The following is a 12,908-nucleotide window of genomic DNA, read 5'->3' on the forward strand; positions in this document are numbered from 1 at the left end:
CATTGAATAGACGTGCTGCAAGCGAATTACTTCAATTTAAATAGCGTATGTCAATATGACAATTTATTGTACAATGGCCGAAGTCCTGGCAATGACGATAATGTGTTAGGTTCGCTGTGCCTTTATGCCGTTTATAATTCTCCCACCGAACTAAGATTTCCACTTCCACTTCCGGAAGAAACGAAGAAAGTTCAGTACAAAATGCTTGTTGCACTCGGAAGGAATCGGTTACGTGTAACCAAAACCCCTAAATGTCCAGAAAAAGGCTTTCTGCTTTTCCTGTATGCACTAGTAATAATGAATATTTCCTAGTTATATAATAATGTTATTTTTTGCCTCTATCGACGAATTGAACAAATGTCTGTGTGTGTATGTATGTATTTTATGTATGTGTGTATGTAACAAATAATGTCACACGATTTACTCACAGACTGCTGAACCGATTTCCACAAACTCGGATTCAAATGAAACGTCTTACGGTCCAAAAGATCGCTATTGAGTTTTATCCCGATCTGACTTTCGGTTCCGGTATTACAGGGTGATATGTACAAAAAAAATAAAAAAATGTCACTTACTTTTCTCAGAAATGGTGTGACCGATTTTCACAAACTTAGATTCAAAGGATAGGTCTTATGGTCCAATAGATTGCTATTGAATTCTGTCTAGATCAGACTTCCGGTTCCGGAATTACAAGGCAATATGTGCAAGTCTATGAGAAAACGCGGAACTTTCTTACCCGATTTTTACAAACTAAGGTGCAAATTCTTTGAAAAGTCTCCAAAAAGTTGATCCAGATCCGATTTCCAATTCCGGTATTACAGTGCGATTAGTAAAAGTTTTCAATTTCATGAGTATTCTTTCACAAGAGATGGCGATACAAGGTGCACATTTTTATAAAATTTACTGATAAACTCATCTAGTTGGCAGAGCTTGTTAGTTGGTGGATATATAAATCTACTTTGAGACTACTAGTGCCAGGTTTCCGCTTCCGAACGCACCGGTTAAGAAAAGCTCCAAAAACGGAACTCACTTCGATTTCTCAGAAACGGTTAAACCGATTTTCACAAATGAAGATCTGAGTGTCTTTAAAGACACTGTGCACTTTCATCTAGATCCTACTTCCGGTTCCGAAATTATAGGGCAATGAGTATCAAAACTTTCAAACTGTCATACAAAAAGATGCAAAATCGGTGCGCATTGGTACGTGCTGGTACGAGAGAAGAAGAAAACGCACCCACCTAGCGTGCTTTGTTCTATTTTGTATAGCAAGCAGGGTTGCCACATTTAAATCTATACTAACTTGACATAAGTGTTTACAAATTGAAAAGGTGATGGTAGTTTACACCAAAGAAATTTTTTGATTTTTTGATTATTGAAGTTTGAAAAAGAAAATCTTGACAGAATCTTCTAGTGATAAAAAACATAAGTAATATGAGAAAGGCATCATTACACCACTAGGTGGATTAAAAAACGGGTTTTCAACTTCCTTTGATGAGTCTGATGCTTCCTTAACTTCAATTCAATGAATATGATGCTTTTGGTAGGAAATGAAGAAAAATAAGTTAACTCGGTGAACTCGTCCGAAATTTAACTCGGAATTTATTGTGATTTCCAATTGGATTTCTAAAAAGATGAAACAATTTTTTTCGAACAGAATCAGAAGGTGTATTTGGAACTTACAATGAATTTCAACTCAAATTCCGGACAACTTAACTGAGTAGTGCTCCCATGACGACTGACGGCTTCTATTGGCAGGCTTTTGGTGTGGTTTTGCTGTGTGCCCGGCTGCGACTATTCTTCGGCAACCGTTGCGCCTTGCTTCGACAACCGTTGCTCAGGAAACAATGAGAAAAAAGTGGAATGTTCATCTTTTATACCGATACAGCTGTACAGCAGAACATATTTTGTTCTCTTCCTCAGAACGCGTTCTAATTGGCTGATGTTGGCATGGGTCAAATCAGACAGGTTTTTCAATAGTGTACTTCAACTTTTGTTGTGACTAACTACGCAACTTCAAGAATTCTTCCAAGCCGCCAGCCGAAGTTGAAGCACAGGTCGCTAATATACCAGTTTGTTTTTTTTTTTGCACAGTGCATCTAAACTCTTGAACAATTCTAAAAATATCGAATTGACCAACAAACTGACTTGACGAGAAAGGTTTATTGCAGTCCTATCCCATCGATCACCGGTGTAACTTGTATTCATTAACACACCCTATTATAGCACAATCACTTGTTGATAATCACTGGCAATATTTATACTTGCCTGTTGTTTACATGAAGAAAAAACGAAAAAACTAACTTTCCATTCATTCGAAGAAAGAAATACTTTGATATCAATATGATGATGTCTGACGTAGCAAAATCACGCGAGATCAACAGTTGCTATTATTTGCTCCAGACAGCCAGGCAGCACAAAGTAAATTGAACCTAGGAACTTTTAACCTTTAAACTCGAAGATTAAATGCGAATGGAGGCGACGTAGCCAAACAGAGATCGTTTGTTAACTCCCTCACCTCACTATGATTGGATACATCGGATCCAGCTAAAAAAAACAAAATCAAAATCTTCTCTTGTGTCGACAAAAAGAACGAACGCAAATGCATAATATTTTCGTAGAATAATACTAGAACACCTCAACTGAGCGTCGTACATGTTCACAATCAAGGTTAAATAGATAGCTGTATCTCGATGCAAAACTTTTAATGTGTAACGTGCCAGGAATAGTTAATAAATTTTTATTTTTAGTCTTTTCCTCGTCTACAGATGAATTCTGTTGTTATTTCTATGGGATCGTCAGCGTTCGGTGGATGCAAACGTGATACAAACTGTTTTCAATTCTAATCGTTTTGTGTGTTTCACTAGAAGGGAAGACACTCGAAGATGCAATGTGTTCGTGTGTTTTCAGAGCAATCTCCAGATGTTGTTTCAAGTGGTACTATAATTGATGTGATTGAGCAATAACTCGATGTTGTTTAATTATTATTTGTTGAAGTTTCTAAGAGGTGGGTGCAAAGTTTAATACAACGCTTTGAACTTAAAGTTGTTCTATTCAAAAGTATTTGGTTACCGTGACCTTAATCTAACGTGAAGTCATTATTGCATGTTTGAAGATTGAAATGTATTAAAATTCAATTTTACGTACTCCGACAACTGTGCTAAAAAAGGCGAATCGAATGTCAACATATTCAATAGTTTACAAAACGAAGAAGCGGACAGTTTTCAAAATTTCCGACATGGTTTTAGGATCATTGAAATTTCAATCTATGTTGAGCTTTATCGCGTGTGCACCGATCCATTTCCAACACTAGGGCCCCGGTGCGTTGTAAATCTTCGGAGCAGCAACCCCAAGACCACCGCGATCATCAACACAGTTTACACGTTTAAAGCTGAATAATTAACAACCAAAACGACCTTGAAATGCCATTTTCCAACCACTGACTGCCACTGCAATAACCGATCCACTTCACCCAGTCTTCTTTCATTCGGCCGAGTGTCTCTCCAACCGGAAAAGTGAAGAAATGTTTCTCGCGATCATCATACTTGTAACGTAATTTTGATCATTGAACGAAAAGCACATACCCCCATCAGCCAACCATAATAAGACGTTTTCGGTTTCGTTGGAAATATGTTAACACTTTTTTTTTCCTGTATCTTTTTCTTCCACCAATTTGGCAGGTTGCAAATCAGCCGAAGCAAGAGGCACAAAGAAATAAGTCAAGTAATAAATATTAATAGCATTAACTGCTCATACAAGGCACGGGTGTGCCCAATCATTTGGACCACAGACATAACGCCAGACGGCGAAGGTGTGAGCGATTTGAACCGGACTGGCCCGACTACGACAATATGGAGGCGAAACCGGTGCAGGTGATCGAAACGCAAGATGATCACTCATTTGTGCTGAACGAGGATGCACTAAACGAGATTCTACTGCAGGAAAATGTGCGCGACCGGACGGTGGTCGTTGTGTCGGTGGCCGGCGCTTTCAGGAAAGGAAAAAGCTTTCTGTTGGATTTTTTCCTGCGTTACATGTACTCAAAGGTAAGGTGTTTGTTTTTTTCTCTTATTGGTAATTGTTATAATGCTGGCCGGTTAAGATTAACTATTGCAAAATTCTTTCGTTTTAGTACGTTCATCATCAAAGCGCTTCAGAATGGCTTGGTGACGATAACGAACCGTTGACCGGATTCTCATGGAGGGGTGGCAGCGAACGTGACACAACTGGTATTCTAATGTGGTCAGACATCTTTCTTCACGACAAACCTAATGGCGAAAAGGTAATTGTTTATTGCTCTATAAAGATCGCATGAAACTTGAGGTTCGTAATAGACTTCCGGTAAAACTCTCAACGGGTTAGCACGTTGCATCGTGTTAGTCCGGAGAAAATTCTAGTATTTCACAAGAATGAAAGGATTGTTATCCGTACTTTGACGACTCGACGCAGCCACACAGCAAGATTTTCGCTTGCAGTCCAGTAAAAGTAAGTTCATTGAACTTTAAACGAAAATTAACTGACAATATAGCCTTAGTTGCTGTGAAATCAAATCGGCGCAATCTTCAGTGAGGTGACGCCAACCAGAATACAGTATGCGCCAGAAAATTTTCTAGACTCTCGCTAATACTACCTTACCGCTCAAGTCACTCAACCTAGTTTTACAAAATTTTACTCAAGGTGTCAGTTATTGTTTTCAAATAGATTGGTATATTTGAATTTGTTTTTATTAAGGAAGATCCTTAGATTACTTCATGCCCAGAAGTCAGTTTCAGATATCATGGCTCTGGTAAAATGTTCAAGGGCTACTGTATTTCCGGTCAAGGCATCAGTTGGACTCCCAACAGTACCAAGAAAACTTGAAAGTGGTTGGAAGCGATCTGTGAGAACGCCGGGGTGGATACAATCCATTACGATGAAAGTAACTCGTAATTCCGTTTGGAGCATGAAAAAAATTGCCAAGTAGGCTAATGAATCAAAAGTAACGGTAAGAAGAGTTGTTAAATATGGCTTAAAAGGAAAATCTAGAGCTCGAGCTAGAAGACATTTGATTACTGACAGAATTAAAGCAGCTAGAGTGGAGCGAAGCAAGAAACTGCTTAGTAATCTGAAGAAGAGGTCCATCGCCATTCCCTTTACGGATGAGAAGCTTAATGTCAACAGCGTATCCAACAGTTGCACCAACCGATATACCTGATAACATCAAATTCACATTTCGGACCAAGCATCCGGCAGGGGTGATGGTGTTGCTTCCGATAACCAAAAAGTGGACTCCGTTTTTATCCAAGAAGGCCTGAAAGTGAACACAGATGTACTTAAGAATTCTGGACGATCATGTTTTGCCTTGGATTACATCTACCTACGGAAAAGAAGCAAATATTGTGTCCCAGCAAGATGGGACCCCTGCCCACACGTCTAAGTGAATACAAATGTGGTTGAGGGACAACATGCCTCAATTCTGGTCCAAGAGATGTAGCCACCTAGATTGCCTGACTTAAATCCTCTGGATTTCAGTGTATGGGCGAATATTGAAGCACGTGTATGTGAACATCTTCACTCTGCAAAAGCTTCAGGTGTCGTCTAGAAGGGGTCATAAATGAAAATGGCGAACATATTGAGTGAAGAGGAAGGGCAATGTTGTGTCCTTGTATTGTATGTGCCAAGTTGCGTATTACGTGGAGGTCGTTGTCTTAGTAGCAATACTTAAATTGTAGGTCCAGGACCTTCGTAAGGTAGACCCTTATCCGGATTATCTCAAATGATAGATTGACATTATCTCAATTGAGTATATCTTGGATTATTAATCAAGAAACAGGCTCTTCTCACTGAACTTCTTTATTCCAAATTACGATTTACGAACTAACTTATATTTACTGGACACTTAGAAATAATTCACAATAGTACTGATAATGACAAAACATTTTATGGTAATACAGGTTATGTTTAAAGTTGAAAATAAAGATACTAAACCCCAATGAAATTAAAAATGTTTGAGTTTCATTATTTTTCGACGCATACTGTATGAAATTAACATTTTACGATCTTACCAACATGCACCCAATATCCTATTTGTTACCAAACGTTTCCAAACCTTTAGTTTTGGAAACCAATCAATTTTTGGAGATAGTATATTATTACTCACTAGTTTTCCTACAGTCGGACCTATATAAAGCTCTAATAATAAGACTAAGATTGAATTCAGTTTAAATTTTTTGAAAGGTTTTGAATTTTAAGTGTACGGGTTAGTGGTTCAATGCATGGGGTACTGGTCTTGCAAGCCCGTTGTCGTATGTTTAAGCTCCGACCTGAAAGGATTTTTGGTGTCAGTATGATCGTAACATCAGCCATGCAAAGGTTCTGTAAACTATGAATAGGCTGCTAAATCTGTTGAAAAAGAAAATTCCACAAAAACGGAATGTAATATCAATAGCACATCAAGTGGAAATATTTGACATACTACATGTAGAAAAAAATTGTAAAAATAAGTAAATTCTGGGTAATTCTAAAGAATGTTTTTGTTGACATAGTGACCATAACAATTCTGATTTGATTCAGCCAACTTTTTTTTTGGTTTGATAAGCAAATAATCATTCGGTTGCTCTAAATAACCGAGATTTTTTAGCGTGAGGAAAAATTTTTAATAAATTTCTCATTTCAAATTAGTTCTTACATACAAACCAATTCGCACCCTCTCATTCTGCTGCTTACGCAGAAGAGAACAGCACATAGTCGATGTTATTTATTTCGCATTTGGCGAGCTTCAGATTCATGAAGCTATAATATTAAGCAAGTGTAACTCATTTACACAATTGATTAACTCTTTGCGAACGCATCTTTATAAAATCCTGTCTGTTGTCGTCTCATTAGTAGAGTCGCAATATTATTTTGTCGATTACTTGACTTTTAATAATCGAATTGAGATTAAATCGGATACAATATCTTTGCCCGGGCTCTGAGTAGCAATATCACAGAAAAAATAGTTCATAAATTGTTCAATACTGCTGTTATAGTGACGCAAAAATTCGAAATGAATGAACCTATTTTCATCTTACCATAAAGGTCAATCTATCGAACAGATACAGTAGAGACACTGTAACTAATGGTTTTCGTATACGAGATGACGACTGGAACTGCGATGAAAACGAGAGCCGTTACCTTAGTCCGAAGGCGGACCAGTGCAAGGTTTATCCTTGATAACTATCGAAATGATAACGAATTGTGCCATCAACCTTCCCCTTCATTAAAGATGGTATGGTTCATGCACAGCCAAAAAATATTTGGTCTTCACACAAGTTTAGAAGGATTTGAACTAGATGGCAGTGTAAGCATATAAATGCGTCTGCTGTTCCGTTATTGGCAGACACTGTCAGCTTGGAGCAAAGTCAATCTTCAGTTTAGCAACGCCATCGCACGGCATCACATTCAACATATCATGTCAATTGTATGGGTGCGCAACCCTGCTATTTTGGCGCGCACGAATTTGACATTTTTCTCCCCTACTTCTATGTATAAGATTCGATGCGGGCTCGCCTGGGGGCGACATGCTCGCAAAAAAGGATGTTGCTAATGATTTGTTCGGGAAATGTGAGAGCTGGATATCTTGTTAATATGATGTCTTTGGTTATTGGGAAAACATACTGCTAAACGTCATCGAATATTTTACAAGGAATATGGAAAACATGACACGTCTGTAAAACAAGCGAGCATTGGTCTAGCAAATAGAAAAGCGGTGGTAATTTTAAAATGAAAGATGAATAGTGTGGAAGCAGACCAGAAAGATTTCAAGATGGAGTGTTAGAAGATTTACTGGACGAAGGCAGTTACCAAATGCAAGTGGAGCTTACGCAATCATTAGAAGTCATCAAGCTGTTTCATTACTCCTTAAATCCATCGACATGATTCCAAAACTAGGAGTAGGTAATGTCAGAGACATAGCCGCAAAATTGGCGCAGAACTGTATTCGAGTTATGTAGAAAGATTTAAAGGTTGGATATTAATCATGTTTCTGCAGGTTATATTCTGAAATTTCTAAATACATTCTTTACGTAACTTCTCGGATCCCGAGAAAAAGCATTTAATTTATAAATGGTGTTAGAAAGAACGATTTGAGTACTAAAGACGGCGTTGGTTTTTAATACAATGAGGAACATAAATGTTGTTTACAATCAAGTAGAATGATGTCAATTGGTCACTAGTACCTTTGAAACGAATTCTGTACTGAATGAACACATAGGCCAATTACCGAACAATTTACATGCATCCGATGCAAGTTCAATCCAAGTGCATCCACATATGCCTTACACTTAGGCAAAAAATATATGGAATTTCATAATGATTTCGTATGGTTTTCAGCCACAAGAATATTGTATGCGAATCATAAGATTGTCTTATGAAGTCACGAAAATTGGAATTCCAATAAAACGCCTTATGAAATTCATATGAAATTTTTAGGAACATTGTGCGAAATTTCTATGACAAACATAACTTCTCTCATATACTGTGGAATTCATAAGTTGTTCGTATGAAAATTATAATAGTGAAAGATGAGATGTATATCGCAGAGGTATGTTTTTCATATTAATCTTCTGAAATGGTGATTTTAGTGATTTTTGATGCATCATAAGATTTGCCTTATGATTTTCACTACTCAATTTGCCTGAGTGTATGTGATTTTTTTTCCATTTTGGTTCCACGGACTTCTTAGCTAATTCTAAGCGTGCAGAATCTACTGACACTAAGATCACCTTCCAGGTTATGGGTATTAACACCTGCGCTCTATGCATTGAACGGCCTTTCCTGGGCAATTTTGTTCGTTTAGTTTACTTAAAGCTTGCTAAACAGCTGAAATTGCCCAGAAATAACGTGTGGCGCGTTATCAAACGGTATAAGGAAACATTGACGACGATTCGGAAGCCTCAAACCAATCGTCGGAGTGGAACTGTCAACCGGAAACTGCGTGGTAAGAATTTGAAGACGATTAAGAGGAATCCTAATCTGTCGGACCGTGATTTGGCCAGAAAATTCGGTGCTGCCCATAGTACCGTGAGGAGAACTCGACTCTGGGAAGGAATCAAGTCGTATCGAGCTAGCAAACAGCCAAATCGGACCATAAAACAGAATAGTGTGGTCAAAATTCGTGCTCGGAAACTATATGACCAGTTCGACGGGTGTCTTCTGATGGACGATGAAACCTATGTCAAGGCTGACTTCGTTCAAATCCCAGGTAAAAAATTTTACTTGGCAACGGCTCGGGGGGATATTCCAGCCAAATTTAAATTTGTTTTTGCCAACAAATTTGCAAGAGAATTTATGATTTGGCAGGGCATTTGCAGCTGTGGCAAAAATAACGAAAGTTTTCGTTACAAATAAGACAATGACTATACCAAAAAGAGTGTCTCCAAAAACGAATTTTGCCGTTCATTCGATCCCACGACCATCCCGTAATGTTTTGGCCAGATTTGGCAAGCTGCCATTACAGCAAAGTCGTTCAAGAATGGTATGCAGAGAAAGGGGTCCAGTTTGTTCCGAAAAACCTTAACCCACCCAACTGCCCCCGCAGTTCCGCCCTATTGAGAAATACTGGGCAATCATGAAGAGGAGACTCAAGGCAAAGAGAAAGGTTGTCAAAGACATCAATCAGATGACGACCTGGTGGAATACGATAGCTAAAACGATGGACGAAGAAGGTGTGCGCCGCCTAATGAACCGTGTTACAGGAAAAATTCGAGAATTCCTTCGAAACCGTGACGAATAATTTTATCCGTATTTTTTATTGAAAGTATGAAGAAAACGCTACATTTGTATAAAAAAAGATCTTGAATTCAAAAATAAATAACTGAAATACAGGCAATTGTCTTTGTTCCAATTCTATCTGAAGCAAGCTTTATTTCGAAATCGCCTTATTGTTCACACACTGTATTATTTTTTGTTTCTGTTAGCGCTACCGTAAGCAGTTTATTTTGTCGACTGTATCGGATGCAGTATGAATGAGAACTGGTTTTTACATCCTCCTAAAAACAGCAATTCTAAACTCTTTTTGCTGAACAAATTATGAATTTATAACAAATGTTCAGACCTGTCGTACTTCACGACGCACAATACAGAACTATTAGAAGTACTAACAAATAGTATCATAGCGAATTCCGTTAAGAAACGATGCAATCTTTTTAATAATTGTAAATCAGATAGTACCCTTTAAGTTTCGGAAGCAAATAGCATCCTAATGGTAGTTATTACAAACAATCAAGTAAACAAAAGGATAGCAAATGCTCAACATGAACCTCCTAGGCAGACGCAAAGTACAAACTCTAACGTGAATGTCACGATACTAATTGCACTGAAGTGACCTCCAGCATTTTGTATATAAATTTAGTGAATACTTGAAATCTTGATTAGACACTCAATGGTACGTTTTGCTTTCAGTTGGCGATCATTTTGATGGACACTCAAGGAGCCTTCGATAGTCAAAGTACCGTACGGGATTGTGCTACAGTGTTCGCCTTGAGTACGATGCTCTCTTCTGTGCAGATTTACAATCTGTCCCAGAATATACAGGAAGATGATTTACAACATCTGCAGGTAAGATATTCTCGTGTTTTTTTAAAGAGGTACAGAAGCTACAGTCGACAAATATACCTTTCTTGACCGCAGCTGTTTACTGAATATGGACGGCTTGCGCTGGCCGACAGTGGCAAGAAACCTTTCCAGCGGTTGCAGTTTTTGGTGCGTGACTGGAGCTTCCCATACGAAGCCGAGTATGGTGCCTTAGGGGGAGATCTCATCCTGAAGCGTCGTCTGGAGGTACAGGATAAGCAGCATCCAGAGCTACAGTCGCTTCGAAGGCACATAACTTCCTGTTTTACGGAAATTGCTTGCTTCCTTATGCCACATCCCGGTCTTACCGTTGCCACCCACCAAACGTTCGATGGTCGATTGGCGGACATAACGTCCGAGTTCAAGAATAGTTTGAAAGAGCTCGTACCGATGCTGTTGGCTCCACAGAACATCATTGCTAAGCAGATAAATGGGCAAAAGGTGAAAGCGCGCGATCTAGTACAGTACTTCAAGTCGTACATGGCAATTTACAAAGGCAATGAGCTACCCGAACCGAAGAGCATGCTGGTGGCTACAGCCGAAGCCAATAATCTAACAGCGGTGGCCGCTGCTAAAGAGGTATACTCACAGTTGATGGAAGATGTTTGTGGTGGTTCAAAACCATACCTAAGCTCGGCACATTTAGACTCGGAACACAACAGAATAAAGGAGAAAGCATTGCATCAGGTAAGAGGTTTTGGAATTCCGTGTCGGCGATGCTTACTAATCTGACAATGTGCTTTAGTTTTCCTCCAAACGTAAAATGGGTGGCGAAGAGTTTTCCGAAAAGTACCGTGAAAAGCTAGAACAGGACCTGGAGGAATCGTTTGTAAGCTTCCGAGCGCATAACGAAAGTAAGAACATTTTCAAGGCAGCGCGGACGCCGGCCGTCTACTTTGCGATTGCCGTGGTGATGTACATATTTAGTGGAATCTTTGGACTGGTCGGCTTGTACACCTTTGCCAACTTTGCCAATTTGATCATGGGAATCGCACTGCTGACGCTGGCTACCTGGGCGTACATTAGGTGAGTGACGAATTGTAAGTAGGGTGGAACAGATGCTCATTGGGTTTTTTTCCACGTTTTTAGGTACAGCGGAGAGCTAAGTGACTTCGGTGTGCGATTAGATGAAATTGCGAACCTGCTGTGGGAAAATGTAAGTTATTTTTCTTATTGCTTCTGTTTTACCGGTTTCGGGATAGTACTGTATGTGCATCAGAATGAGCTTGTGTATTGTCTTAAGGTATTAAATTTACTGTAAACGTAACGAACCAAAGATAGTTTAATAATGAACCAAATCTGTTTTGGAAAACTGATACCAACGGTGTGTGTGATTTCTTCCTATGTTTGTATGTTTTGTTTGACTTTGAGTATTGACGGTGCTTACAGGATTGGTTTAAATGTTCGTTACTTTTCCATCCCGACTCGTTCTGAAGTAACATACTGTTCGGAAATGGTTACCCTGCCGGATGCATGTCCGCCAATTGCTATAAATAATGGTAAAACGGTGAAATTTTCGGTAGGCTATTTCGGTGGAAATCTTGTCCTGTATATGGTAAGTATGGTGTGGATACGTAAAGATAAGTGAAGAATTGCGAATAGTTTTCAGCAAACGACCGTAATCAAGAACGGAGTTACCTTTTCATTTGGAGAACTACTTTGTGGATGGTTTTGTCCAGTTTTGAGTCAAACCGATTATTTTCAGCTACCAGTCCGGAATAGAAAACTTTATTCATCTTCATCAACACCGATCTAACACTTTCCTTGAATTCAATGCGAATCTCGTATCTTAGTTGTCCTATCTTAAAAAGCGAATTGGATTGGTGAACAATATATCAGAGGTAGTGCAATTTGCTTGCCAAATAAAAAAATCGTTAGTCTGGTATTATCTCGTTTAAAAATGTTTCAGTGCGAAATATTTGAATTTAGTGACTAAATATTGTCACCACGCAACTCTTTTTTGTTTTTACTAACTGTATCGCGGATTAACATGGTAACCCTCACTTTTGAAAGCCTCAAGTCCTGTACTAAACTGCGCATTACTTATTTGAAAAAGAAACTCAATTTCGGGTATGAAATTATCGCACTCAGACAAGGTAATGCACATCTTTCAAGAACTTTACCCCAGCAGCAAATCGAATGAATGGTGATCGTTGAAAATACAACGGTCACATTTTGAAAGATAACACGGACTCATATCGAAGCGCTCCATAGTCAACAATATCTCACCCTTCACATCTTACGTGGTAAATGTCATATCAGAGGGATTGCAGGCACCCGTTATCTATGTATACCGATTCTTCCTGCACTTTCGATAGAAT

The 12,908-nt window shown here is 38.8% G+C and overlaps 1 protein-coding gene across 8 annotated transcripts in view; it reads left to right on the plus strand.

The window, feature by feature from the left end:
• LOC131440221 (atlastin) overlaps nt 1–12,908 on the plus strand; it is a 53,187-nt gene that overhangs the window by 27,962 nt on the left and 12,317 nt on the right. For 7 of the 8 annotated variants that reach the window (XM_058611305.1, XM_058611311.1, XM_058611306.1 and 4 more), the window contains exons 2-7: nt 3,678–4,043; nt 4,130–4,279; nt 10,417–10,572; nt 10,645–11,274; nt 11,333–11,613; nt 11,677–11,743. In XM_058611305.1, coding sequence (XP_058467288.1) covers nt 3,849–4,043; nt 4,130–4,279; nt 10,417–10,572; nt 10,645–11,274; nt 11,333–11,613; nt 11,677–11,743 — 1,479 coding nt within the window. In that variant the 5' untranslated portion in view covers nt 3,678–3,848. Of the gene's footprint in view, nt 1–1,398; nt 3,005–3,677; nt 4,044–4,129; nt 4,280–10,416; nt 10,573–10,644; nt 11,275–11,332; nt 11,614–11,676; nt 11,744–12,908 lie in introns of those variants that run through there. The other variant, XM_058611307.1, reaches the window with a different exon arrangement.

The sequence above is a fragment of the Malaya genurostris genome, chromosome 1, assembly GCF_030247185.1.
Source record: "Malaya genurostris strain Urasoe2022 chromosome 1, Malgen_1.1, whole genome shotgun sequence".
In the NCBI taxonomy this organism is placed as follows: Eukaryota; Metazoa; Arthropoda; class Insecta; order Diptera; family Culicidae; genus Malaya; species Malaya genurostris.